The 26653-nt window shown below is 49.0% G+C and overlaps 2 protein-coding genes and 1 non-coding gene across 5 annotated transcripts; 2 read left to right on the top strand and 1 right to left on the bottom strand.

Annotated features, from left to right (window-relative positions):
* The first annotated feature begins 10075 nt into the window (after window positions 1-10075).
* LOC136151997 (U6 spliceosomal RNA) lies at window positions 10076-10178 on the top strand. Its single transcript, XR_010660158.1, has one exon. It is a non-coding gene; the product is annotated as a U6 spliceosomal RNA (small nuclear RNA).
* A 712-nt stretch (window positions 10179-10890) lies between these two features.
* On the top strand, window positions 10891-13755 carry CRIP3 (cysteine rich protein 3). Of its 3 annotated transcripts, XM_065912366.1 has the most exons (8): window positions 10891-10994; window positions 11256-11350; window positions 11774-11831; window positions 11928-12059; window positions 12848-12919; window positions 13013-13107; window positions 13196-13253; window positions 13420-13755. In XM_065912366.1, exons 1-8 carry the CDS (start codon window positions 10952-10954, stop codon window positions 13479-13481), a joined length of 615 nt encoding a protein of 204 aa, XP_065768438.1. In that variant the 5' UTR covers window positions 10891-10951; the 3' UTR covers window positions 13482-13755. The 3 variants fall into 3 exon arrangements, with proteins under 3 accessions (XP_065768438.1, XP_065768439.1, XP_065768440.1); XM_065912367.1 differs by lacking the exons at window positions 11774-11831; window positions 11928-12059 and having other exon boundaries at window positions 10961-10994; window positions 12819-12919; XM_065912368.1 differs by lacking the exons at window positions 10891-10994; window positions 11256-11350; window positions 11774-11831 and having other exon boundaries at window positions 11983-12059; window positions 12819-12919.
* Window positions 13756-14432: 677 nt separating this feature from the next.
* SLC22A7 (solute carrier family 22 member 7) lies at window positions 14433-20169 on the bottom strand. Its single transcript, XM_065912364.1, has 10 exons — window positions 19749-20169; window positions 18993-19096; window positions 18725-18879; window positions 18433-18601; window positions 17295-17418; window positions 16854-16963; window positions 16161-16375; window positions 15891-15999; window positions 14961-15167; window positions 14433-14564 (listed from the first exon to the last, which is right to left on the bottom strand). The coding sequence occupies exons 1-10, from the start codon at window positions 20142-20144 to the stop codon at window positions 14510-14512; spliced, it is 1644 nt and encodes a 547-aa protein (XP_065768436.1). The 5' UTR covers window positions 20145-20169; the 3' UTR covers window positions 14433-14509.
* Window positions 20170-26653: the final 6484 nt, after the last annotated feature.

The following is a 26653-nucleotide window of genomic DNA, read 5'->3' as shown; positions in this document are numbered from 1 at the left end:
AGACTTCGCTTTAGCATTTCTTGTAGGGCAGGTCTAGTGGTGATAAACTCTCTCAGCTTTCACTCTCTAGGAAGGCTTAAGGTTTTAATTTCCTCTTTGTTATGAAGGATAGTTTTGTTGGATACAGATTCTTGGTTGAGAGTTTCTTCCTTCAGCATTTTATGCCACCCCAGTCTTCTGACCTCCATGACTTTTGATGAGAAATCAGCTGTTAATCTTATTGAAGATCCCTTGTACATGATGAGTCACTTCTCTTGTGCTGCTTTCAATATTCTCTCTTTGTCTTTTGTCACTTTGATTATAAAGTGACTTGGTTTGGATCTCTTTGAGTTTGGTCTGTTTGGAGTTTGTTCTACTTCTTGGATGTGTAGATTCTTGTCTTGTTGAATTTGGAGAGTTTTCAACCATTATTTTTTGCCTCTTTTCACTCTCTTCTCTTTCTGTAACTCCCATAATGCATATGTTGGTCTGTTTGTTGGTGTCCTTTGCAGAGTCAAACAGTCCTTTAGGCTCTGTTTATTTTTCCTAACCCTTTTTTCTTTCTGATACTCACATAATTTCAGTAGTTCTCTCTTCCAGTTTACTCATTTCTCTCCTGCCAACTGGAATCTAAAACTGTTGAATCCCCATAGTCAGTTTTTCATTTCAGCCACTGTACTTTTCAGTTCTAGAATTTTATTTGGTCCTTTTTATATCTTTATATTAATACTTGTTGATTCTCCTGGGTTTTTTTGTCCATAATGTGTGGGCTTCTCATTGCAGTATCTTCTCTTTTTACAGAGCATTGGCTCTAAGGCACACGGGCTTCATTAGTTGTGGCACATGGGCTTAGTTACCTCATGGCACGTGGAATCTTCCCAGACCAGGGATCAAACCCTTGTTCCTTGTATTGGCAGGAGGACTTTTAACCACTGGACCTCCAACACTTGTTACTTTCTGTTTTTCTTTTTTAATTATAGCCATCCTAGTGGGTATGAAGTGGTATTCTTATTGTTTTGATTTGCATTTCTTTAATGATAATGATGTCAGACGTCTCTTCATGTGCTTATCAGCCATTTGTGTATCTTCTTTGGAGAACTGTCCAAATCCTTAATTAGGACTATTTTGGTTGTAACAGAAACTGAACTCATACAGCTTACGAAAGAAAAAAAAAATGAATAGGTGGTAATTTGTGGTTTGGTAACTGGGAAACCAAGTCAGAATTAGATCCAGGATGTCAGAGGTATCATTGAGCCTCTTTGTTCCCCATTTCCTCAGCTCTGCTTACCTTCTCATTTTCTCTTTTCACTAAGGGGCAAGTTAACCCTTGCAATCTCAAGTTGCAATTGTTTTTACAAGCTTCTATGTAGGAAAGGAGAGTGTATCTTTCCTTATAGCTCCAAAAAAATCTCAGGGAGGATGTTGATTCATGTGAATTGGGCTACATTTCTATCTTTTAACAATTACTGTGGCCAAGTGGATGAAGTATCCAGACCAAGCCCTGGTCATTAGCTCACCCTGAGAAGGCAGGGTCTACCTTACTGAGGAATCTAGACTAAGTTGAATTAATGTGCACTAAGGAAAATGAAATTCTCCAAAATAAATGCTTCTAAGTAGAAAATAAAATGTTCATTCAGTACCTTCTTTGTTTGTAGCCGCCGCCTCTATGGCTTTTTATCAAAGGATAGGTGCTCAGGTTTTTATCTCCACTAAGATACTAATAATTGCTGCCATTTTTTTGGTGGTGAGGTGTGGGGTATAAGAGATTAGAAATAAAGACATTATAGCTCTACGTGTTCCAAAAGCTCAGGAGAAGAGGAGAAAGAACCCAATCATTTAGGAGTTGGGAAGAGGATAGAACTTGGCTCCTGATTCTGTGAACTTGAACTTCATAGAGGAACTGAAAGACTTCTCTATAAAAAGGTAAGCATTTGCATTTATTTAAATTCATAAGATTAAACTGTTTTAGTCTTATTACAGTCTCATGACCTGGAAGAACTATTCTTGTATATTATATAAAAAAAAAATTACCCCCAGACCTTAGTGATAAGATGAGGAAGTGGCAGATAGTTTCCACCAAGGAGCACTGTCACCATCTATCAGATTTGTAAGTAAGCTGACCACCAAGTTTCACTCCTTTTCTCTGTTTCCAGCATATGGATACATTTTTCATGCTGCCGATTATTTGGAGGTCATTTTTTAAAATACACTTTCGGATGAAATGCACATTCCCAAGTAATACTTGAGAAGCCAAATCCATCTTTGCATGGAAAACCATCATTTAAAGCTGTTACTGATTTCTTCACAAATGTATGTTTGGGCTTCCCTGGTGGCCCAGTGGTAAAGAATCCGCCTGCGATGCAGGAGATGCAGGAGACATGAGTTCGATCCCTGGGTTGGGAAGACCCCCTGGAGGAGGGTATGGCAACCCACTCCAGTATTCTTGCCTGGGAATTCCCTTGGGCAGAGGAGCCTGGGGGGTTACAGTCCACAAGCATATGTTTGAAGGCAGCCATGGTGAAGAGTCAAGAAGCCCTTTCTGACCGTCTTGATTCTGAATTAGTCCAACTGATGCCACTGAATCACAAAATGTAGTTTCCTCAGTTGTGCTAAGCAGCTAACCACAAGTAGCTAATACAGAGTGCTCTCAACAGCTTCATCTGATGGCAAGTTGATGCTGGGAAACAAGGGAAAAATTGGACAGACTCTTGAAAGCTTCATAAATAATGTTGATTATGCAGCAGCAATTACCTACAAGTGGGATGATTAGTGTATTATAAGAAAGTATTTCAGTTTTGTGTGTATGTTTCTATTTTTGTAGGGGTTTTTTTGTTTTCACTTTTTGTTTATAAACTATAGAAAGTAAAGCTTTCTATTTGGAGGGGATATTCAAAACATGGAGTGAGAAAGCACAAGGGTTATGGGTAATAAAGGTTGAAAAACACAGTGATAAAGAGATAAGACTGATTTTTCAGTAATATACATAACTGAGTGAAACCTTTTAAAGGAGTCATTGTAGATAAAAATTTTGATAATGCCTTAAAAGTCACAAGCATATGACCATGTACTCGAACAAGTCTACTATAGTATAAAATGAGTGATTTATAGTTGTAATTAAAACTCATTGCAGCACTAACCTGACACATGATAAGAACCATATCAGTAAGGTGCTTTATAGTTTATATAACACTTTCCTACAGTCTCTCCTTTGCCATATATTTAATGATGGCATAATTGTGTTACCTGCTAATTCGACTTAATTAGTAAGTTCTTGTGAATGACTGTAATTAGAGGGACTGATTTACTGCCCAAGCAAATTTTCAGTTCTCTTTTTACTTTATTAGTTACCTAATATTTATAATCAGGATCAGTTTAAATTGTATTCCATTTTGCATCATACATGCTGATTCTTATGTAAAGAAACAACTACTGATTCTTACTCCTTGAGAGCTGAACTCCTCTTGCTCCAGGGCTTTTGTTATAACAAAACTTTCAACCCCTACCAGTCCACTGATAACTGCACATATCTCCCACTGGTCCTCATCTACTCATACTGGAGGGATATGTGTGTGCAACATTTGACATTCATTCACAAAAAAATATTTATTGAGTACCATGTGCCAGAAATTGAGCAAGACACTGGAAGCATACATAGTCCTGGGTCCTGCCTTCCCAGGGTCACAGACTAATGGGGTAGACAGAGCCTAGATTGTGGTGGGAAAGGTGGGCAGGAAGTTGGCAGACCTATTTTTCCTCATTTGATTCAGCACTCAGGAAGGGAAAACATAGCTCTCATAGGTTGCACACAGGATGCTACAGGAGGGAGTGCCTGGGGCCAATAGCCTGGCACTAAATAGGTGAGAGGGAAAGCTGAGGTAGGCAGGAATTAGTGAAGTGAAGATATTGGAGAAGCAAGTTCCCAGAAAAGAGGTAGCATCTGCAAAGGCCCTAATGCAGGAAAGAACTTGGCAGATTTAAGAAGCTCATTTAGTATAATTACAGAAATTGAGGCAACAGGAGAAATGACTTAGAAGAGTGGAAAATCCTAGAGCCAAGTTAAAAATTTTATCTTGAGGGACTTCCCAGGTGGTCCAGTGGTTGAGAATCCACCTGTCAGTGCAGGGGACACAAGTTTGATCACCGGTCTAGGAAGATCCCACATACTGCAGGGCAGCTGAGCCCACACACCACAGCCACTGAAGCCTGCATGCCTACAGCCTGTGCTCTGCAACAAGAGAAGCCACCACAATGAGAAGCTTGTGCACCACAATGAAGAGTACCCCCCCCCAACACCACAACTACAGAAGCCCTGCGCATAGCAACAAAGACCCAATACTGCCAAAAATACATTAATTAAAACAATACTTTATCTTGAAGGTGCTAAGAAGCCATGGAAAAGTTTTAATGACATTTCCCTGCCTCTTGTATCTCAACCCATTAGTTACCTGGATAGGCCCTCTTATCTTCAGGTCAGAGATGCTGTGCAGACAAGTGTAGTATCCTTTCAGACTGAAACACATGGATAGCTTAGCAGAAACCATACTTAGGAGCATCAGGTAGGAAAAGTATGAACTCAAGAGTCAGAATGCTTGAAGGTCTATAATGTATAATGTTGAACACATTTCTTAACCTCTCCAAGCCACTTTCCTTTTCTTTATAGTTGGTAATGTAACATTGAAATCCCTCATCACATTGTTGGATCAGAAATAACAAGTACAGTGCCTGTGATTGGCATTCCATAGGTGTTAGCTGCCACTATTTTAGCAATGCTCCCTTGCTAACAAATTTCAAACCCTCTTGGAGAATTGAATCACAAAATCATATATCATCAAATTGTGAAGAAACCTTAAAGATGTCTGTATGTGATGCTTGGATTCTTTCTGTAACACTGATGAACAGTTGGTTTGTTCTCCAGCATTACTTGTAATATCCAAAGACAGGAAGCTCACTACTATCTGAAGCAGCCACTCCATGCTTGACTCTATTAGCAGGTTCTTTTCTTGGACTGAATCCAAATCTGCTTCCCTATGACTTCTATTCAGGGGTTTCAGTAGTAGACTCAGTAGTAGTAACACCTCTTCCCTGTGACAGTCCACTAGGTGTTGGAGGTCATTATCTCCATTTACCACTCACTTAGAGTTGAAAAGCTTGTTTCTTCACCTAACAACAATAAAAGGGTCAATTAATTGAGAAAACAATTATAAAACATATATATACCTAACAATACGACACGAACTGTTAACGGGCAACTTTAATAGTAGTAGTAGTAGTAGTTCAGTTGCTTAGTCGTGTCCGACTCTGTGATCCCATGGACTGCAGCATGCCAGGCTTCCCTGTCCTTCCGGGAAATAGAGCAAACTATTGCCCGGAGTTTGCTCAAACTCATGTTCCATTAAGTTGGTGATGCCATCCAATCATCTCATCCTCTGTTGTCCCCTTCTCTTGCCTTCAATCTTTCCCAGCATCAAGGTCTTTTCCAGTGAGTCAGCTCTTCCCATCAGGTGGCCAAAGTACTAGAGTTTCAGCTTCAGCATCAGTCCTTCCAATGAATATGCAAGGTTGATTTCCTTTAGGATTGACTGGTTTGAGCGCCTTGCAGTCCAAGACACTCTCAAGAGTTTTATCCAGTGCCACAGTTCAAAAGCATCAGTTCTTCAGCACTCAGCCGCCTTTGTGGTCCAATTCTCACATCCATACATGACTACTGGAAAAACCATAGCTTTGACTGTATGGACCTTTGTCGGCAAAGTAATGTCTCTGCTTTTTAATATGCTGTCTAGGTTGGTCATAGCTTTTCTTCCAAGGAGCAAGTGTCTTTTAATTTTGTGGCGGCAGTCACCGTCCACAGTGATTTTGGAGCCCAAGAAAATAGTCTGTCACTGTTTGCATTGTTTCCCCATCTATGCCTTGAAGTGATGGGACCAGATGCCATGATCTTTGTTTTTTAAACATTGAGTTTTAAGCCAGCCTTTTCACTTTCCTAGTAGTAGTGTACTAGTAATAATAACTATTATTTGCTGAGCACCCCCACTAAACTTGGTACTATAAATACACTCATAAATAAGTCTCAACCTGTCAACTGAAGAAAGTTAGAAAAGTAAACAAGTGTAACACAACATTACAGATACTATAACAGGAATGTGCAGGAAAAAGCAGGGGGCAATTAGGGGAATAGTCATCTTGATAGAAGAGGGGCCTGCCTCTTAGATGATACAAACTATACCCTCTCAGTTGAGTAGGTAATACACTCAACTGGACTTATTTGTGGTATTTGTTAAAATATTTCAGAGGCTTTAGTCACACAAAGTATTCAAAACAACCACTGTCAGTAACTGCAAATGCATTCTTACAAGAGATGTTATTTTTCCCTGTTAATATTCTTTACAAAGACTCTTGGGTTAGAGTCAGAATAATGGAAGCCAGGCAAGGAAGAAGAGTGGAATACTGTGATTTGCTGTACCTGTACATGGATGGCAAATACTTGGAAAGGAGTATTTAAAAATATTTGGAAGACTAGACTTGGCTAGTCTTTCATAAGCACTGAAATAGAAAAGGTGAGGCGTAGTATGTTTGTTGTGGCCATTCAATATAGGAAGGCCACAGAAGATGGGGAGCAGTAAAGGACCTGCCCACTGACTGCTTGCAAGTTGTATGAAAGCAGCATGGTATTTACAGTTCAATGCTTGTTTCTCTGTGTGGAGCCCTATACTGGATGCCAGGGTAAAGAGAACCCAACCAGGAGGCTGAGGTATGGGCACAAGGTGACCCAACGCAGAAAGAGGTAGGGAACCTTAGAAAAGGATTATTTGATGTGCCCTGGAAATTCTGAGGACAGATCCTTGGACTGATGAAGTTAGCCTTCCTTACGGAGGCAGCATCTCCAGGAATAAAGCAATGAAGTCCTCCCAAACTCTTAATGTGGGACTTTCTTCAGAGAGCCATAGAGTGGCAAAAGGTAGTGAACCTCAAACTGCCTTTTTGAAGAAGAAACACGTGAAAGAGGCAGAAACATGACAGTAAAATATCAGTGGAGAGTAATTTTTCAAGTTTATTGAAGAATCCTTTCAAGAAACAATTACATAACTAAGGATCTTGAATATTCCCCCAAACAAGAAATGATGAGAAAGCATAGAAAAGTTTATTTCACAATGTGTAAGCCTTCTACCTTTAGAAGTCACTAGGGAGGATAAAACAAGTGTTGTTAGAAGCAGAAAATACAGAGACAAATGAGGAAACAGGAGTGTTGAATAGAAATTCAGACACCAGTCATATCCCCATTGCCCAGATGAAGGGACTGAAGTTAAGAGACATTCTCCAACTCCTAAGACACAAATAGGACTCCTTTTCCCCCAGTAGGGCAGTTGCAGCCCAGTGATGGGTTTAGCACACATGCCCCCTTCAGCCTTTTCTGAACTGACCTGACAAAACAGAGGCATTTACTTCCCAAAACTCTAAATGATATTTCATCAGGGGACTGTCTCCTCAGCTGGGGCCCTAGTGCAAAGTGATCTCTCTTCTGCCCCTCATTTGCTGAACTGACTTTTTTTTTTTTTAAGTAGTTCCCTTCAGGCATTATTATTAAGACATTATCCACATACCATAAATGTCACCCTTTTAAAGTGTACAAACCTATGATCTTTAGTATATTCACAAGATATCACCACTGTCTAATGCCAGATCATTTTCATTTCCCCATAAGGAGACCTGGTCCTCACTAGTAGATACTTCCAACTATCCGTCCCCTAAACCCCTGGGAACAACTAATCTACTTTCTGTCTTTATGGATTTTCCTATTCTGGATGTTTCATATAAATGAAATCATATAATACATGGTGTTATGTGTCCAGCTTCTTAACAATGTTTTTATGGTTCACTCATGTTGTAGCTTGAATCAGTACTTCATTTCTTTCTTTTTGGGGGGGGGGGTCTGGCTTTCCCCCCCCCCCCATTTATTTTTATTAGTTGGAGGCTAATTACTTTACAATATTGTAGTGGTTTTTGCCATACATTGACATGAATCAGCCATGGATTTACATGTGTTCCCCATCCCGATCCCCCCTCCCGCCTCCCTCTCCATCTCTTCCCTCTGGGTCTTCCCAGTGCACCAGCCCTGAGCACTTGTCTCATGCATCCAACCTGGGCTGGTGATCTGTTTCACCCTTGATAGTATACTTGTTTCAATGCTATTCTCTCAGAACATCCCACCCTCACCTTCTCCCACAGAGTCTAAAAGTTTGTTCTGTACATTTATGTCTCTTTTTCTGTTTTGCATATAGGGTTATTGTTACCATCTTTTTAAATTCCATATATATGCATTAGTATACTGTATTGGTCTTTGTCTTTCTGGCTTACTTCACTGTGTATAATGGGCTCCAGTTTCATCCATCTCATTAGAACTGATTCAAATGAATTCTTTTTAATGGCTGAGTAATATTCCATAGTGTATATGTACCACAGCTTCCTTATCCATTCATCTGCTGATGGGCATCTAGGTTGCTTCCATGTCCTGGCTATTATAAACAGTACTGCGATGAACATTGGGATACACGTGTCTTTTTCAGATCTGGTTTCCTCGGTGTGTATGCAGGAGTGGGATTGCTAGGTAGTACTTCATTTCTTTTATGGCCAAAGAATAGTCTATCATAGAGTGTGTTTTGTTTATCCATTTATCAGTTGATTGACTTTGGGTTTTTCTACCTTTTGGCTATTGTGAACAGCAGTACTATGAATATTCATGTTCAAGTTTTTGTGTGGACAAATGCTTTTTGTGTTTGTGTAGTCAGTTGCACCTAGGGCTGCAATTGCTGGGTCATAAAAGTTACGAGCAACCTAGATAGCATATTAAAAAGCAGAGACATTACTTTGCCAACAAAGATCTGTCTAGTCAAGGCTATGGTTTTTCCAGTGGTCATGTATGGATGTGAGAGTTGGACTGTGAAGAAAGCTGAGCGCCAAAAAATTGATGCTTTTGAACTGTGGTGTTGGAGAAGACTCTTGAGAGTCCCTTGGACTGGGGAGATTCAAATTCTTGGACTGCAAGGAGATCCATCCAGTCCATCCTAAAGGAGATAAGTCCTGAGTGTTCATTGGAAGGACTGATGCTGAAACTGAAACTCCAATACTTTGGCCACCTCATGCGAAGAGTTGACTCATTGGAAAAGACCCTGATGCTGGGAGGGATGGGGGGCAGGAGGAGAAGGGGACGACAGAGGATGAGATGGCTGGATGGCATCACCAACTCAATGGACATGAGTTTGAGTACAGAAGTTGGTGATGGACAGGGAGGCCTGGTGTGCTGCAATTCATGGGGTCACAAAGAGTCGGACACAACCGAGCGACTGAACTGAACTGATGATAACTCTGAGTTTAACTTTTTGAAGAATTGCCCGACTATTTTTCAAAGGGCTACACATTTTACATTCCCATCAACATTATATGAGGGGTCCAGTTTTGCCACATCCTCACTAACACTTTTTTTTATGATAGCCATTTAGTAGGTATAAAAAAGTATCTCCTTGTGGTACTGATTTTCATTTCCCTAATGACAAACGATGTAGAGCATCATTTCATGTGTTGTTAACCTTTGTATATCTTCTTTGGAAAAATGTCTATTCAAATTCTTTTCCCAGTTTTCCCAGTTTTTAATTGGGTTGTCTTTTTATTGTTAGGTCATAAAAGTCCTTTATTTCTGATTACAAGATCCTTATCAGATATATGTTTGCAAATACTTTCTCTCATTTTGTGGGTTTATATTTCTTTGAACTGTCCTTTGAAGCATTGCTGGACTACTTTTAACAAATACTAAAACATCTTAAAGTAAATTAGGAATATGTAATTGTTGTTTGAAGTATACTTGTAAATTTAATAAGCATTATAATTTTCTGAGCAAGCCATGTTTTGACCATGTTTTGGGGCTTCCAGACTAAGTTTTGAATTCATTATGGGATCTATCATAATAATAGTTATCACTTTATAGCATTTAGGTACCAGGTGCTGTTTGAGCACTTTGCACGTATTAACTTATGTAATTTTCACCACAATCCTATGAGGGAGAAATTTATTTCACTACTCATTGTACAGATAAGAATGGAGGCAGGTGCTCACTTTGGCAGCACATACACTAAAATTGGAACCATACAGAGATTAGTATGGCCCCTGTGCAAGGATGACAGCAAATTGGAGAACCATTCTGTATTTTTACAAATTTAAAGAGTAGCACTGAAACATTTACATTACCATATGTAAAATTAGATAGCCAGTGGAAATTTGCTGTATGAGGCAGGGATTCAAACCCGGTGCTCTGTGATAGCTCAGAGGTGTGGGATGGGGTGGGAGGTAGTTGGGGGAGGTTCAAGAGGGAGGGGGCCTATGTGTACCTACGGCTGATTCATGGTGATTTATGGCAGCAACTAACACAATTTTGTAAAGCAATTATCTTCCAATTAAAAAAAAAAAAAAGAATGGAGGCAGAGGAAAGTTAAGTAATTTGCCTGAAGGAAAGTTAAGTTGAGTAATTTGCTCAACAGAGATGAGCTCCGGATTCCGTTCTTAACCATCTGCTACTGATGAGGCGAAATTAAACCATTTCAAAGAATGCCTACCTCCTCACTTCGGGGAAATAATAGTGTTTTCCTGGCGTCTACACTGTGAACAGTTTTCCCCTCTTTACCAAGCCAGAAACTAGTGCCACCTTTCCAGGCGTCCTCATTAGTCCGTCCCCTCCCAGTCTAGCTTCAGGGCCTTCTCTCCTGTCCACTGGTCCGAGACAGTTGTTGGAAGTAAAAGTTGTCTGCGTTCCCCAGTTGGAGTGGGTCTAAATTTCTGTCGACCAGTTGGAACCAAGCAGCAGCAGATCCCGCCCTAAGAGGCTCAGGGCCAAGCCGTGGGCGGGGCCAGCAGAGGGGGCGGGAACTGGGCCCCCGCTGACTTGCCTCTACACTGTACCGCGGCACTTGCAGCTCAGAGCGGAGCCATGAGCTGGACCTGCCCGCGTTGTCAGCAACCCGTTTTCTTTGGTGAGGCCTGGGTGGAGAAAGGGGAGAAGACGGGGCAACTGAGAACTACTGGGTTCCCTGAGGACGCAAGGAGCTGGCAACTAGTTCCGGACCCTCTTTCCACCTGTGGGGTGCAGGGCACTCGGGCGGGATGGAGCTGGCCTCCCGGAGACACTCCCCCTCGCCTCTAGGAGCCAGGGTGGGCGGGAAGAAGAGGGGAAAGGAGGGCGCCTTCTGCTTGGCCTGGCTCCCCTCTGCACGATTCCACCTTGTCCTCCGCAGCAGAGAAAGTGAGCTCCCTGGGCAAGAACTGGCACCCATTCTGCCTGAAATGTGAGCACTGCCACAGCGTCCTGTCCCCAGGAGGGCATGCAGAGGTGAGGCCTAGCTAGGGCGCACAGCTCAGTGTCTGTCACCATCCCTGAGATACCAGCCCCCCCCACCCCCCTCGTTTCAGCACCATCTGCCCACCAAAGGCAGCCTCAGCATTCAACTCCCAAGATCACCTACCCAATAGGCACCATACGAGCCAGGATTTGGGGAGCCTGAATTGTGCTGAGAGATCCGTGCCTTGTGGGGTAGGGTTGGGAAACAGCTGTGCTTCCTGACCTGCTCTTTCCCTTTTTCTCTGGCCACTGTGGCAATTCTGGCATGCCAGCTCGCCCCTCACTCCTCCCATTCCCTCCAGCCCAGGCCAGTAGACAGTCGCACCTGGCAGCCTGTCTTGGGGAAAAGCCTGTGGGGCACAGGAGAGGCCCTGTTGGGCCCTAAGCGGTCCTCTTCCCTCTGCTTGTACCTAGCACAACGGAAGGCCATATTGCCACAAACCATGCTATGGGGCTCTCTTTGGACCCAGAGGTAAGTACCTGTCTGGAAAGGGCCAGGGGATAGCAGAACCCTCTGTGTGGCTGGGAGCTGGAGACTCAAGCCTGACCTCCCCTCTTCTCTCTGCAGGGGTGAACATTGGTGGTGTGGGCTCCTACCTCTACAAACCTCCTATTCCCACACCTGCCAGCACCACTCACCTTAGCCCCAGCAGCTTCAGCCCCCCCAGGCCCAGGACTGGCCTCCCTCAGGGCAAGAAAAGTAAGTGAGATTGGGCCCCAGACAAGGAACTCCTCCTGACCCTTCCCCAGAATGGAACAGGAGGTGGGACCAGGTGGCAGTACCCCCACCTAGTCCTCCGCTTCCGCTTCACATGCCTACAACCTTGTTCATAGCAAAGTCTTCTCCTTGGCTCCTTTTCTGATATTTCCTCATGTCAGCTGCTGAGTAAGAGGTAAATTGGGCAGATGGCATTATCACCCCCACTTTACAGGTGAGGAAACTGTGGTCTGTAAAGGGCAAGTGAACTTGTGCAGTCACACAGCTAATCAGAGGCAAAGCTGGCCTAGAACTCAGGCCTCTCCCAGGTCAGGGCCATGGAAGGAATAACCGAGTGTGAGGGGTCACTGAGATGGGCCAGCCCCTCACATTCTTTCATTTCTCTCCCTCCCTGTTCCTTCATCCCCTGAGTGGACAGTGACACTGTGCTCCCCAACACCTGACACCCCTGCCCTGGCCAGCTCCTGTATCAGCTCAGGTTTCCTGAGGATTGGGTTGCTGACAGAGTTGGACTGGTGGGCACCTGAGCCCCTGGGAGGATGAGAAGGAAGCAGGTGGTCCCTCCTGCAGACAAGGATGGGGCAGGAGATGGAGTCAGAGGGGACTCAGCTCTGCCTGAGTAAAGCAGGCTCATGTCCATGTGGTTGGAAGGCTGTGGGATGAGCCTGGCTTTTGGAAGAGGACAGTGCCATATACAAGCCAGGGCTGATGGGCCCTGATTAGGCCTGGCTCCCATCTTAGCCCTAGCTGGGGGCCTCTTCCTCTTAAAGGCCCTCCCCACATGAAGACATTCACTGGGGAGACCTCATTGTGCCCGGGCTGTGAGGAACCCGTCTATTTTGGTAAGTGACAACAGAAGGCTAACGGAGGGAGGTGGTGCCAGGCAAGTGGGTCTCCCTGCTCTGTCCCTGGAACTGCCACCTCTCCTCTACCAGCTGAGACGGTGATGTCTTTGGGCAGAAATTGGCACCGACCCTGCCTGAGGTGCCAGCGGTGCCGGAAGACCCTGACTGCTGGGAGTCACGCTGAGGTGAGCAGGGCAGGGGTGGGTGACTATGCTGGAAGGGAGGCTGGAAAAGAGCCAAGCTGAGACGTCTCTCTTTCTCTCTGTGTCCCAGCATGACGGCGCCCCCTACTGCCACATTCCCTGCTATGGCTACCTGTTTGGCCCCAAAGGTGGGCAGCCCCAGCCCAGACGCTGGGCCTGAAGTATGGCATGTGGGTCTGTGTGGACAACTTCCCCTGTGATCAAACACACTGCAGGCCCCTCCCAGTTCCCTGCAGCCTTCAGCCCATCGACCCCCAACCCCAAGGCCCTTGGTGATGGGGTTCTCTCCTTCAGGTGTGAACATTGGTGATGTGGGCTGCTACATCTATGACCCCGTGGAGATAAAATCTAAATGAAATACTCACAGGAGAGGTCACACTAACCCGGGTCTTCCATCAACCCCTCCATGGAAGCTACAGAATTTTCTAGTCCCATGAGAGTGGGAGAAGGTGGGAATCTGGCGGCCTGGGCCTAGGCTCCATGGTAAACCAGAGTCTACACTTTCTCTGCCAACTCCTCCCTCTCCCATTCCTATCTGGTCAGGGGACACAGGCCCACCTCACTTGAAGGGTGCCTCTTGGTCTTTCCAATCCCTTGACCCAGAAAGTTCTGTAACTTCAAGGTACTCATAAAACTTGTGTTTATTTTTGCTTCTCCAATAAAACGTTGGCTCCCATGCCTTCAATTCTTCTTTAGAGAGGAGGCCTAGACAGTGGGTTGCAGGGTGGGGAGTGTAGGGGTGAGGGGGTGCATTAACCTGCAGAGTGCCTAGGAGGTAGCAAAGTCAGCCTCAGGAACAAAGAGCTCTGTTCTCCTGGTTCCCTGGCTCTGACACTGGGCAGGCCCAGCCCCACACAGTGGACAGCATGCCCAACAGCCCTACTGGTACCAGAAGTATCACAGGACAGTTATTTGTCTAGCACCATTTCTAGAAGAAGCACCTTAGCATCTCATTTGAGCATGAGAGGAGATAGATATGTGGTGAGGTCTGCTAAGAGGCTTCATTATCCATTTGAGAGATGACCAGAAAGACCCAGAGAGGGAAAGTCACAAGCCCAAGGTCACCCAGAGATCACTGTGACCAGAACCCAGGGCCAGACTCAGTGGCTTCTCATCCAGGGCTTATCCCACAGCTCCAGGGGCACCTTTATTTATGAAATCCTCCCAGCCATGAGAGGGGTGCCAGACTTCTCCAGCAGCCCACTGCATTCTGAGAAGCTGCTGTGTTACTAGAGGCCAAATAGTCAGGCTGGATGAGAACAGAGAGAGCAACTGCAGCCCCAGGCAGGGGGTTCGCTGCCCCCGCCCCAGTTCCAGGGTCTGCCCTTCTGTTCTCTCAGCCCCTGCTGCAGAACTTCTGTAGAGGGCCTGCCCTTGATACCACTCAGTCCTGGACCTGCTTCATGGGCATCTCTTCCTCCTGAAGACTGGATGGGGCACTGGGGAGGAAGGAGTCATGAGCAATGGTGGGCTTTAGCCTCTCAGCCAACCACCCCAGCCTGCCCCTGAGGGCTGGCCTAGGGCTTCCCCCAGCTCTTGACATGCAAACACATGCACTCCCACAAGTGACTCCCACACATGCCTGACACATCCCTGACATGTAGGCGTACCTGAGTGTGTGTACACATCCTCTTCTTCCCGGACACACACACAGGTATGGACTCATGGACACTTTTATACACACCTCAGGTCATGCTCCCATGCACGCTCGCATACATGACCGAATACACATGCGCTGACATGGCTCCCGCTCTGAATCTTATCTAAGATGTCAGGTACCTGGACACCCATACCCACATGCACGTGCTCACACAGACACAGTCCTGTGCACACACCTCTTCCTCTCCACATCTTGGATGGTCTCTGGCAACTGTGCCTGCTTTGTCTCTGGTAGCAGGAGGGCAGTGCAGGCAGCCAGCAGGGCGATCCCCCCATAAGCGAGCTTGGGCAGTGACAGCCATAGTCCGTCCAGCAAGGCTGCCAGTGGGGCCAAAGACCCCCCTAGCCGGCCCACCAGTGCAGTCAGCCCCATCCCCGTCTGTCTGTTCAGAGAGAGGGCAGAGGAGAGGGCTGGTACTTGAAATTACTTGCAGTCATGTCTCACGGGGCTCCCCTTCTGGGCTGGCAGGCCCTGGTGCCCCCTTCTCCCCTGACAGCTAAGAAAACTGGGGCTTCTTTTAGGTGGTCTTCCCACTCACTCCCAAGCCCGGGGGCCCCCAAGTGAGCACGCACAGGAGGATGGGCCCCCGTTCTGATAGTACCAGTCAGGTACTGCAGAAGGGAAAAAAAGAAGTCATTAGAAAGAGGATGGGGAGAGGGTGGTGTGAAAGGAGGAGGTCAGCAGCTGGAACAGACTCTGCCGTGCTAGAGGAGACAGAGGGCTTTCTCAACATGCCCAGCTGTCTGCCCATCTCCTCTCCACCTGTCAGTAGCTACCTGAAAGAGCCTTATGTCCAGAGACAACCCCCCAAGGGCAGCTCTGCTTGGGCTGTGGTGAGTAGGATGGGATGAGTTGGACAGATGGGGCCTTTTGCAACTGTTTTCTTTTAAAGGAGCCCCAGAGAAGTTGTCTGACTTTGCTCAGGGTCACTTAGTAAAGATTAAATGCCCCACTTCTTCCCAGATTTAGGCAAACGCAGACGGCTCAGATTAGTTCTGTAAGGGATGGATGACAGCGACCGGGGTACGGTATACGTGTCTAGGATATTAGTAAGAGATGTGACTAACAAGCCCTCCCTCCAGGTGGCTTGCCTGGGACCCCTCACCTGAGCACGGTAGGGTACAACTCCGACGTGAACAGGTAGGCAGTGGTAAAGGCAGCTTCAGAAAAAGCTTTCCCCATCACCGCCAGGACGGTGCTCCAGGACTTCATCTCTGGAGGGAAAGGGGTTCAGGCAGTGAGCAGGCCTTGCCGGATAACCGAGGTTCTCCAGGCTAGGAGGTGCAGTCTCGGGAGAGGGCGGGACTTAACTGGCCTTGAGTCGGGGCTTCCGGGATGGGATGGGGCGGGTTCTCGGCCAGGGGGCGGGGCTCACCGGGGGACACCAGTAGCCTGAAGCCCAAAGCGAGCGCGGCGCCAAGCAGCGTTCCAGCCATCGTGAGGCGGCGTCCTGCGTGGCGCACCGACAGATAGACCAGCAGCTTGGAGGGCAGCTCCACGGCCCCGAACACCAGCTGCGTCAGGTACACGTTCAGGCCCAGTCCCGACACGTCCAGGCTCACCCCGTAGTAAGAGAAGTTCACTCCAAACCTGAGGGGGTCGCGATGCCGCTCAGGGGCCCTCCTTCGGGCCCCATTGTCCTCTCAGGAGCCTTAGGCCTTTTAGAGGTACCATCTCCCCCACCTTCGGAGCCCACTGCCCATGACCTTCCCAGTCTCCGTAATCCCTTCTGAGTGTGCAGCACATGCCGGTGGCCCAAACGGCCTGACCTAATCTTCACAACAACCCCGTGAGATAGGAACTAATGGCGTCCGGTCGTACAACAGAGGCACTGAGGCTCAAGGTGCTAAGTGATCTACCTGTCCAAGGAAGCGGCAGAGCTTGCGTTTGCCCCCGCGTATCTCTGACGCCGGCTCCATCCTGACCTTCCAGAGTCCAGTCCCCCCAGAAACTGACCCTCCCTTCATCCTCAGTTAGTTTCACCTGTCCCGTGTCCTGTCACACTCAGCACCAGCTGGAGCCCGCCCCTCCCCCACCCCGCCTGGCCCAGGTCAGGTTCCCTCCTCACCACACCACCATGCAGCACAGTGAGATGTATCGCAGCCGTGGTGTCCGGAACAGGTCTAAATACGAGGGTCTTCGGACCATCCGCTCCGTGGCAGCCACTTTGTTCAGGGCCTGGTGGGGGAGGAGGAGGGTTTGTGATGCCGGAATCGGCTGTAAGGCCTGAGCAAGGTGCCTTGTTCTCCCTGGATCCCCATCCTTCTCTTCTGCAGTAGAGGGGGAGGGGATGCTGGTGGGAGCTGAGTAGGGTGGGCCCTGAGCAAAGGGTGTGGCCCACCAGGCCCTTCAGGACATCCTGAAGAGTTTGGGACATTCTACTGGGGTCCAGGAGCTTTTCTTGCACAGTGTGGACCCCAGGAAGGGCACCCTTGACACAACCTGCTGACCCCCACACTCACACACAAACATGTACTTGCACACATGCACATCATGCATTCACTCTCACCTCCCGGCTCAGGCTGTCCTCACCCGCAGGCTGTCCATTGAGCCTGGCACAGTGGAGCAGGTACCTGTGGGCCTCTTCCACACGGCCCTGGGTCAGAAGCCAGCGGGCAGATTCAGGCACCCACCTGGGGGACAGGAGGAGGCCCTTCAGTCAGAGTCACCGTCCTAAGCCACATCTCCTTCCTGGGCACACTTGTCAGCCTCCAGACTCTTCCCCACACAGTACCCTCAGCCTGGAACATGTTCCCTTCCCAAACCCTCCTCATCTAATGAATTATTCATCCGTTAAGGCCCAATTTCAAAGCCACCTCTGCCCACTCTTCTTTGCCCAGGCCTAGGTACCCCACAGCCTGAGATTCCCTGCTCTGCTCAACTGTATTGGTCTCACTCCCAAAACCTCAGCTCCCAGCACTAGTTATCACTTCTCCCACAGATGACCAGGAGGGTATAGGATGAAAGAGACAGACACACAGACATACCCAGAGGGATCATCCAAAACCAGTTCATCTGGGGGAGGCAGTGAAATGTCCATCTCACCCAGCCTCTCACCCTCCTGTTTGGACTCCTGTGCTGGCTTTGCCCGCACCCCCCACTCCTCCAGGGCACCAACCTGTTTGTGCTTAGCTCTGTCTCTCCATCCCCATCTCTCCTGTCACTCTGTCTGTGCCTCTGAATCTGCCTTTCAGCCCTGGTCTCTCACTGTCTCTCAGAGGTTCTGTCTCTGGCATTCCATCTCTGTCTATATTTTGTTCTCTCTTTCTCTGCTTCACATGCCTGATGCCATCCTCTTTATACTGATGTTTGTCTCTCTTTCTCTTGGTCACTGACTGTTTCTCATCATCTCTCAGTTTCTCTTTCAAATCTCGTCCTTGCGTGTGTGCTCAGTTGCTCAGCCATGTCCGACTCTTTGCAACCCCATGGACTGTAGCCCACTAGGCTCCTCTGTACATGGGATTCTCCAGGCAAGAATACTGTAGTGGGTTGCCATTTCCTCCTCCAGGGAATCTTCCTGACCCAGAGATCAAACCCACATCTCCTGCATTGGCAGGCGGATTCTTTACCTCTGAGACACCTGGGAAGTGATTCATTTTGTCTCTGGCTTCTGTATCTCCCACTCCCCAGCTGCCCACAAGTCTCACCAGAGGGTAAGGATGCCTGGGGCACAAGGCAGGGTGACAGTCAGTAGAAGCCATCGCCAATCCCGTATCAGGTAGCCGATCAGTGCCAACAGCATCACACCCCCTGTCCAGAAGGTGCTGCTCAGGACACCTGCCACGGTCCGGTGTCTCACGTCCAGCCACTCCAGTTCTGGGCCAGGGCAGGGGTTAGAGGCAGGAAGACAGTTAGCAAGGGCCAGATGGGCTCAGTCTCACCTTTGACCGCTGCTCCCTTCCAGTCCTCTAGGTCCTACCCATTCTTTGCGTGCCTTACCCAGTGGCATCACAATGATGGTGAAGCCAGCCAGAGCCATGCCAGTGAGGGTGCGAGTGATGGCAAACATGATGTAGCTGACCGAGGCTGCAGACGCCAGGCTCAGCACCAGGGAGCTCACGTAGGCCACCAGTAGCAGGCGGCGCCGCCCAAACCTGCACAGGGGTCACGCAGGGTCAGCACCCTGTGGACGGGAAGTCCCATACCACTGTTAGTGGAAGAGGGGTCCCCACCCCACTCCGTATCGGCCCCCTCTACCTCACCCCACCTGTCAGACAGGTATCCGTAGACCACGGCCCCCACCAGCACACCGGCGAAGAAGAAGGTGGAAGTGGCTTTGTTTAGGCCTTTCTGCTCACACACAAGGTCCCACTGCAGGAACAGGCAGGGAGGGGCCTCCTATGGGCAAAGGCCCCTTCCAGCTGGTACCACTCCCTCTTCTCCCAGACCCTGGGGCTTTCTGAGGTCAACTGTGCCATCCTGGCACCTCCATGTAAGATAAGAAGTCCCCAACTATTCCCTCCAGCTTGGGGGGTGGAAAACTTTGCCCCCCACCCCAGTCCTGCAGCCTCAGTTTTTTCCCATGGAAGGCCTTGACTATGACGACAAGAGTTCTGCTCCTTCCCAGACAGACTGTCCCCCACCTCCTCCTCCATCCTCCAGATGAATTATATAAATCCTAGACCTGGGGCCTGGAAAAAAGAAGGGAGAGAAGGAGTCCTCTATTGTTCTTCCACCTCTTACAACAGAAAAACCCTTCTCAAATCTCTGCCCCAGCTCCCTGAGGCGACTTGCCCCTCCCTTGCCCTAATCACCTCCCAAGTGGTAATAGCAGCTCTCACAAAAGGCCTTTACCACAAGCCAGGAACTAAGCTCAGTGCTTTAAAGTTATAGACCCCATCTACAGGTTGGTAAACGGAGACTCTCAAAGGTAAAGTAATGTATCTAATGCCCACATGGTAATCATCCAAGGCAATAGCAGACCGATCCACTCACATGTCCCCCAACCTCCCAGCTCGGGTACCTCAGTTGCAATGGTGGAGGAGAATTCCGAGTGGTTGTACTCCCAGCCCTGAGGACAGGGCACTGTGGAGGGCTCACCCTCTGGTTGCTCCCCAGGGTTCTGCCCTCCTTCCCACAACGTGCTGTTGGGGAGGGCCTGCAGATGGGTGAAGCGGAGGCAAGAGCTGAGCCTGCCGTCAGGCTCCCGGGGCAGGTGGGCCTCCAGCCACGCATCCTGGTTACTGAAGTTGTCAGGGGCTCCAGGCAGGGCACAACGGTGGGCCGGCACAGCAGCCAGGAAGATGGGCAGGAGGAAGTGCATGGGTAGCAGCACCCGGGGCAGGGCCAGCAGAGCCACATTCCGCAGCTGGAAGGGCCCAAAGCCGCCCACCTTGTCTAGCAGCTCCTCGAATCCCATACTGCTTATCCACCGACCTTCTCCTGCGCGGACTCCCTCTATAATGCCTAGCACAGCTCAAAGCACCCACCACTTGAACCCTTGGACTCTGGAGGCGGGAGAGACAGACTGATGAGCAGAGAGCCTTCAGTCAGAATCCAGCCCTCATGGGCTGGCCCAGGATGGGGCCCTCCCAGGCCACCCAGGTCTCCAGGGATCCCTGCCTATCTGGCTTAGTTCCCCAGGGGAGGATGGGGAGTCGGGGAGAGGCTGCCATCCACTCAGAAGTCACTGACATTGTGGCTCTGGGACTCACATATTGGTGCTCAAGGACCAAGTGGGGTAACCATGAGCTGCCAGGGGGTAGCTGGGTGTGTGGGAGATGAGGCCCTAGTCCCTTGGTCAGTAGCGCTTCCAAGGGTCCCTATAAGGAGATGTCCCCTAGAGCATGGTGCCAGCTCTCCCTGGATGCCCTTTGTCCTATGAAGCCTTAGTTCATCTGTGTCTATTTGTAGCCACAGCCTGGCCGGCAGCTCGGGATTCAAAACCGAGATCTAGGTCCTAACCAGGTGAAGGGTTCTTCCGGCTGAGAACCCTTCCCGTACACAGGAAGGGAACACGAGGCCTTCCTATACTCCTACCTGGAGTGTATGTCCCAGCCAGAGACACACCTGAAACCGCACCAGCCAGCCTGGCTGTCCTGGGGATCCTAGACCCATCACCCTTCCATTTTTTCACTCAGGGTCTCTCAGAATTTTTCTGATCTCCCCACTCAGTTCTCATTCATGGCCCCTGCCACGAAAGCACAGTGAAAGCCAGCAATGTTAGACTCATTCTCATCTGATTCTACCAGGTTGACAAAGCTGGGAGATTGTCACATCATATTCCAAGGGCTCCAAATTTCTAAGCAAATAAGCTTCTCAAGGGCCTAAGCTAAAAATATATATATATATATTTTGAAAATCTCTCATTTAATCTAGCCCCCACTTTGAATAGATAAGAAAAATGATTTGGGAGGCTGAGAACACCTCTGGCTGGGGTCACCCAGTGACTCAGCAGCAGAGAGAAGACCTGGACCCCTGACTCTGGCCCCAGTCTTTAACCCAAACTGCTGAGCTGGAGATGTTCCAGTCTGCACTAGGCTGGACTCCCTGAGATAACTCTGGGAAAAGAGCTAAATTGTTGATGTGGTGTGTGTTACTGGTGGTGCTAGTAGACTTGGGAGTGATTTGGTGGTGATGACGGGAGGTGATAGTAGTATTAACAAGAGCTGTTGAGTCTCTAATGCAACTTCTGCATTTTGTAAGGTAGAAAGATGCCTCTGCCATAGTCCCTGCCCTCTGAACATGCAGTCTGGCAGGAGGGTTAAAACAAGTGATACAAGCCCCCTGCACCGGCTCCAGTCTCACCCCTCTCAACCCCCGCCCCCACACCCACTGGAATGAGCATTTTAAAACACAGATCCAACAGGGTAATGTCTCTGTTTAAAACCCTTTATCAGGGACTTCCCTGGTGGTCCAATGGCTAAGACTCCGTGTTCCCAACGAAGGGAGTCCAAGTTCAATCCCTGGTCAGAGAACTAGATTCCATATGCCACAGCTAAGATCCCACAACATGCAACTAAGAGTTCGTATGCCACAGCTTAAAGATCCTATGTGTTACAACTAAGACCTGACATAAATAAATAAATATTAAGGAAATAATCATAGTATCCAAAAGGTAGAAGCAACCCAAAGTCTATCAGTCCATGAATGGATAAACAAAATGTGATCTATCCATACAACAGAATATCATTCAGCCTTAAAAAGGAATGAAGTACTGATAAGATCTAAACATGGGTGAATCTTGGAAACGTGCTGTGTAACGAGGGCAGTCACAAAGAGCCACATATAGTGCGATTCCAATGATATGAAATGTCCAAAATAGGCAAATGATACAGACACAGAAAATAGACTAGTGGTTGTGTTGGGCTTGAGGGGTTGGGGAGAAATGGGAGTAATTTCTGGTAAGTATGGAGTTTCTTTCTGGGGCTGATGGAAATATTCTAACTTTGATTGTGATGACTGGTTGTACAACTCTATGATACACTAAAAACAAGGAAGATCTTTTTTTAAGATGTTGTTGGGTATAAAAATCATGTTTCAGAATAGTAGGTATAATATGCGCCTCTATTTATATGAAATATATATGGAAAGAGTGCTATTATTATAAACCTAGAAGGTCTGAGATGGTAACACACCAAGGGGTTCACAAGGATTGCCTCCAGATGGTCACATTTGTGGATGGGAGGCTTTTGTGTTTTATTTTACATGCTTTTAGCACTTGCCTGTTCATTACAAACATGACCTGCTTTTGACATTTTTGAACAAGAAGGAAGGTAAAAGCATGTGGGGGTCGCACTGAAAGCTAGTGAATCAGGCCCTAGTGCTCCCTTGCATCGTGTCAAAAGAAAGGAGAAACAGGAGATGGTTACACAGGCTCTGGGATGTCAGAGCTGTGGTGGGGTGGTCTCCTCGGAGGGAAAGCAGGACATCAAAGCCTGGGTCCTTTTCCCTTGGATCCCAGGCAGTGCTGGGAGTCTGCCCTGGGACAGAAGTTGTTTATGTATTGTCTAGGTGAAAGATTCACACATACTGAACCTAGGGTCCAAAATGCAGAAAGTATAGCAAGTACACTGCACTGCAGCCTCCCTCCCCCCACCACCCTGGCCTCCCATAGCAACCAGAGGCCTCTAACTCCTCTAAATAGGTGGACATTACACACACAGTCCTTTTACTAGATACAAAAAGCCATCTCCTCCATAGCAGAGCTTCACAGCACCCACGACATCACATGCTCTACTAACAGGACCCCATTAAATGGACATCTAGATTGTTTCTCAGTGCTTGCTGTTACAGGTTTACAGTCTCTGATCCAAACAATTGAAAATCTTTTAGAATTCAGAATACATTTAGAGTTAGAAAAGCAACTCAGTGTATAGTCCATATATTAGAAAACATCCCAATAGGACCTAAGGCAGCATCCCATAATCAAACATGTTAATACTTCACTGAAAATATGTATGATAAGTGGAATTAATAGACTATAAATGGTCTTGTCAGGTTTTGATACCAAATGAGTTGATGCTGATCTAATGGGATGTCTGTCTCCTAGTTTTCAGAACTTTCTGGCTTTTGGAATTGCAGATGAGGCTTTGTGGAGCTCAAAGGATGCTGCCGTGGATCACTTAGGACATATAATTTTGCGAGTTTACAGGTATATCCATAAGATACATTTCTAGGAGTGGAGATGCTGGGTCAGAGGTTTTGTTCATTTGTGATTCATAGATTTTGCTAGAATAATGACCATTATTCTTCCTTGCCTATAAGCTGCTATACTTTCTGTACACTTTCTGTAACACTTGTGCTTTTGTCTGTTAAATTGGGGGCAATGAAAATTCTTCCCCCCTCCCTCTCTGCACAAAGCTAGACTTAAAAGTCTCTTGGAGCCAGGGGAGCAGAGAGAGCCCTAGCTTTGCTATCAGAGACAGCAGGGCCATCCCCTTCCACCCACGTGACCCTGCACAAGTTACCTGTACGCACCCTGAGCTTCCATGTCCTCTTCTGTAGACAACCAACCTCCAGGACAGTCCCTCCTCACATTCCCACCAGCCTGTTCTCTCCCCCCTGCCTACTCCCAGCCCCAAGGCCTGGGCTTTGCCCTATCCCCCAAAGGAAAAAGAGTCCAGGCTAACAGAAAGAAAGGTCCACAGGCTTTTTAATGGTGTGATGGCTACTTCCCTTCCGAGACCCGATCTAATCATGACAGCGGCTTCCAGGGTGCTGGGGTGGGGATGGACAGGTGCAAGGTGGGCAGAGGCCATGCAGTGACTAGGAGGGGTGGGGGAGGGTGTTACATTCTGTTTGGCATGTAAACATTCTTCAGTGGCTTCCCCAGGGAGGGGAAGGGCAACTCCCTGCCCCTCACCCCATGCTCACCAGGGCTGATTCCCCCTGACCCCACCCCAACTGAGAAGACTGAGCAAGCCAGGCCCCTGCAAGGAGCTGGGAAGGGGGCAGCCCACATACTGGGGGCACGGCTCCTCACCTACACCCTCTTCGTGCACAGTGCGGCTGGGGAGGGGAGGCATGTTCTGGGGTGAGTAGACCTGCATCTGAGCCAGTGACACAGGCTGTGGCGACGGGGAAATGCTGGAGGGTCTGGTGGTGGTGGTGTGACACTCTTTTATAGAGAAAGGGGCTCAGGACTGGGAGGGCTTGGTGGGCAGGAACGGGTGCCCAAGGGGGAGGAGACTGCAGTGGGAGGTGGGCACTGGAAGGTGTGTTTTCCTCTGCCCTAGACCCTTCCGAGGCGGGGGGGAGGAGCAGAGTCAGTCCCTTAGCCCCCCACACACTTGCCCCCTCCTCTCCTCCCCCACCTCAGTGACATTCAATGACGCAGAGGCCTGAGGTCAGTTGGGAGCCCTAGGGAGGTCCGGAATCCCAAGGGCAGACAGGGTCTTGCGTCTCTGCCCAGCTCGAGTGCTGGGTGAAGCTAGAGTGTGGGATGGGTTTGGGGCTCTCTCAGGCTGCCCCCTTTTTCCTCCCAACACCAAACCAGGGTGTTGTTGGTCCTGGGGCAGGGGTGAGGCTGGGGGGCCCTACATTCATGGTTCGGTTGGTGGCAAGGAGCAAGCCCAGGACCTGGGCACCAGGGGTCATGCACTGGTCCCCACCTGGCACGAGCTGATTGTCATTCGAAGAAGCTCTAGGTGGGAAGGAGTGGCCCCTCCTCCACCCCCTCTGCTGGACCCAGAGGGCAGTAGAGGCCTTGGGATGGGTCTCGGGTTGACAAAGAGGGCTCTGTCCGGAGAGGTTTCCTGAGTGTTCTGGGAGCTTCTGCGTCAGTGAAGAGTGAACCTTGAAGGCCATCCACCCTGGAGTCGTCCCCTGGGCTGGTCTGCAGAGAAGCCACCACCTTGGCATAGAAGCAGCTGCCCAAGCCTGCCGACTCTCCATCAGGGGCTTCAACTGGTGCCACCAGGCTTCTCTCAGGGCCGATTTCCTCACGGGCATCCTTCTAAGTGATGGCGGCTGGATGCTGCCAGACCACTAGGGCAGGCTGAGGCCTTTACTCCTCTTCCCCGGGCTGTCTTGCTCTGCTTTCTGTGACCCAGGGAAGAACAGAGGGGCCATACCAGGGGACAGAAGCTGGGGTGCCGAGGATGGAGGAGGACCACAGGGGCCTGTCCCAAATGGGCAGGGTTGGCTATCCCCTCTGCAGCCCCTTGGCCCAGATGTAGGCAGTTGAGGCTGATGATGAGTGGGGATGAGCTATGCAGGAGCCAGACCCAGGAGGAGGCCCCGTATCCATTCATGGAGCAGCACAGGCCTCGCCCTCAGCAGGGACTGCTCAGCTGCATGGGCTGGACAAGAGGGGACAGGCTGAAGGGTGAGTTGAAGGTGGTGGGCACTGGGGCTGGACCCATCATAGAAACATACAATCCGGAAGTGAGAAGGGCCTTTCTGCCTCGAGTGCAGGGGCCAGCTGTCTGTCTGTCTGTCTGCCTATTTCTGCTATCTCTCCCGCTGGGGGAGATGATGGTCTGATCCAGCCCACTCTCCAGGGCCAGCAGGACAGGGAGGGTGATGCAGCCAGGACTGGGTCCCTGAATCTCCCAAGGGCCAGTGCAGAGAAGATGATAACCATTCTCCACCCCCACTGAATTCAGGAGAGAGAGAAGTTGGCTGAAACTGCAGTAGGCAAGATTGAGGTTAGATGGCAAAAAGGAATTCCTGATGGTGAGGGGTCCTGAGCACTAGATCAGGGGACCAAGGGAAGGGGTGAAATGTTTTTTAAAGCCCCCCCCAACTTCCCACTGGGAAACACTTGCCCAGGAAAGCAGCCCCCGCACACTTGATGGTTCCCACGCAAACTTAGGGAAAGGGGATCGTTGTACCCTAGAGGTGCGAGGGAGCACCCTTCTCCCATCACCTGCCCACTGCTTTCCACAAGGGTGGCAAGGACGGTGCTGACTCTGCGGCAGGTCAGACCTGCCCCCTCACACCTGAGTAGACCAATGGCTCCCAGGTCTCACCTCCCCAACTCCAGTCTGGCAGCGGAGAAGAGGTCTTTCCAACCACCTGAGCTCCCAGGGGATGGTGGGATTAGCCCATAGTGGGAGGCTGAAGCCTCCATTTCTGGAATTTGAGGCTGCCTTTCCGAAAAGGGCGACAGGTTTGGGGGGGGGGGCGGACTTTGGCTGGAAGAGGGTCAGTTGGAGGGAAAGATGCCACAGGATGTGTAAGCAGAGTTCCCTAGGGGAGCATGGGGAACAGCAGAGGCCTGGTGGGTGAGCAGGGGTCCCCATTAGTGGAGTCCTTGGTGAAAAGTCGCTGAGCCTTCCCCGGGGCGGAGGGTGAGCCTGCCCCACCTGAAGGGCAGCAGGAGGAGAGGCGGAGAAGGGGAAGGATGGGGAGGCGGGCGCTCCCCCAGGCCGGTTCCCCCGATCGATCGGTAGGGCCGGCGGGTGGTCGCTGCGTGTGCTGGCG

Source organism: Muntiacus reevesi, chromosome 20 (genome assembly GCF_963930625.1).
Source record: "Muntiacus reevesi chromosome 20, mMunRee1.1, whole genome shotgun sequence".
NCBI classification, from domain to species: domain Eukaryota; kingdom Metazoa; phylum Chordata; class Mammalia; order Artiodactyla; family Cervidae; genus Muntiacus; species Muntiacus reevesi.
Note: the sequence above shows the minus strand (reverse complement) of the source record. Positions and strands in the feature narration are given on the sequence as shown.

What these genes read in the sequence shown, in the direction of transcription:
- CRIP3 (XM_065912366.1), top strand. Translation starts at nt 10,952, where the DNA reads ATGAGCTGGACCTGCCCGCGTTGTCAGCAACCCGTTTTCTTTG. An exon ending in TCAGCAACCCGTTTTCTTTG is followed by an intron (nt 10,995 to 11,255) that starts GTGAGGCCTGGG and finishes TGTCCTCCGCAG; the next exon opens with CAGAGAAAGTGAGCTCCCTG. An exon ending in CCTCCCTCAGGGCAAGAAAA is followed by an intron (nt 12,060 to 12,847) that starts GTAAGTGAGATT and finishes TTCCTCTTAAAG; the next exon opens with GCCCTCCCCACATGAAGACA.
- SLC22A7 (XM_065912364.1), bottom strand. Translation starts at nt 20,144, where the DNA reads ATGGGATTCGAGGAGCTGCTAGACAAGGTGGGCGGCTTTGGGCCCTTC. An exon ending in CCAGGCATCCTTACCCTCTG is followed by an intron (nt 17,419 to 18,432) that starts GTGAGACTTGTG and finishes CCTGTCCCCCAG; the next exon opens with GTGGGTGCCTGAATCTGCCC. An exon ending in CAGGCTACTGGTGTCCCCCG is followed by an intron (nt 16,000 to 16,160) that starts GTGAGCCCCGCC and finishes CTTTCCCTCCAG; the next exon opens with AGATGAAGTCCTGGAGCACC.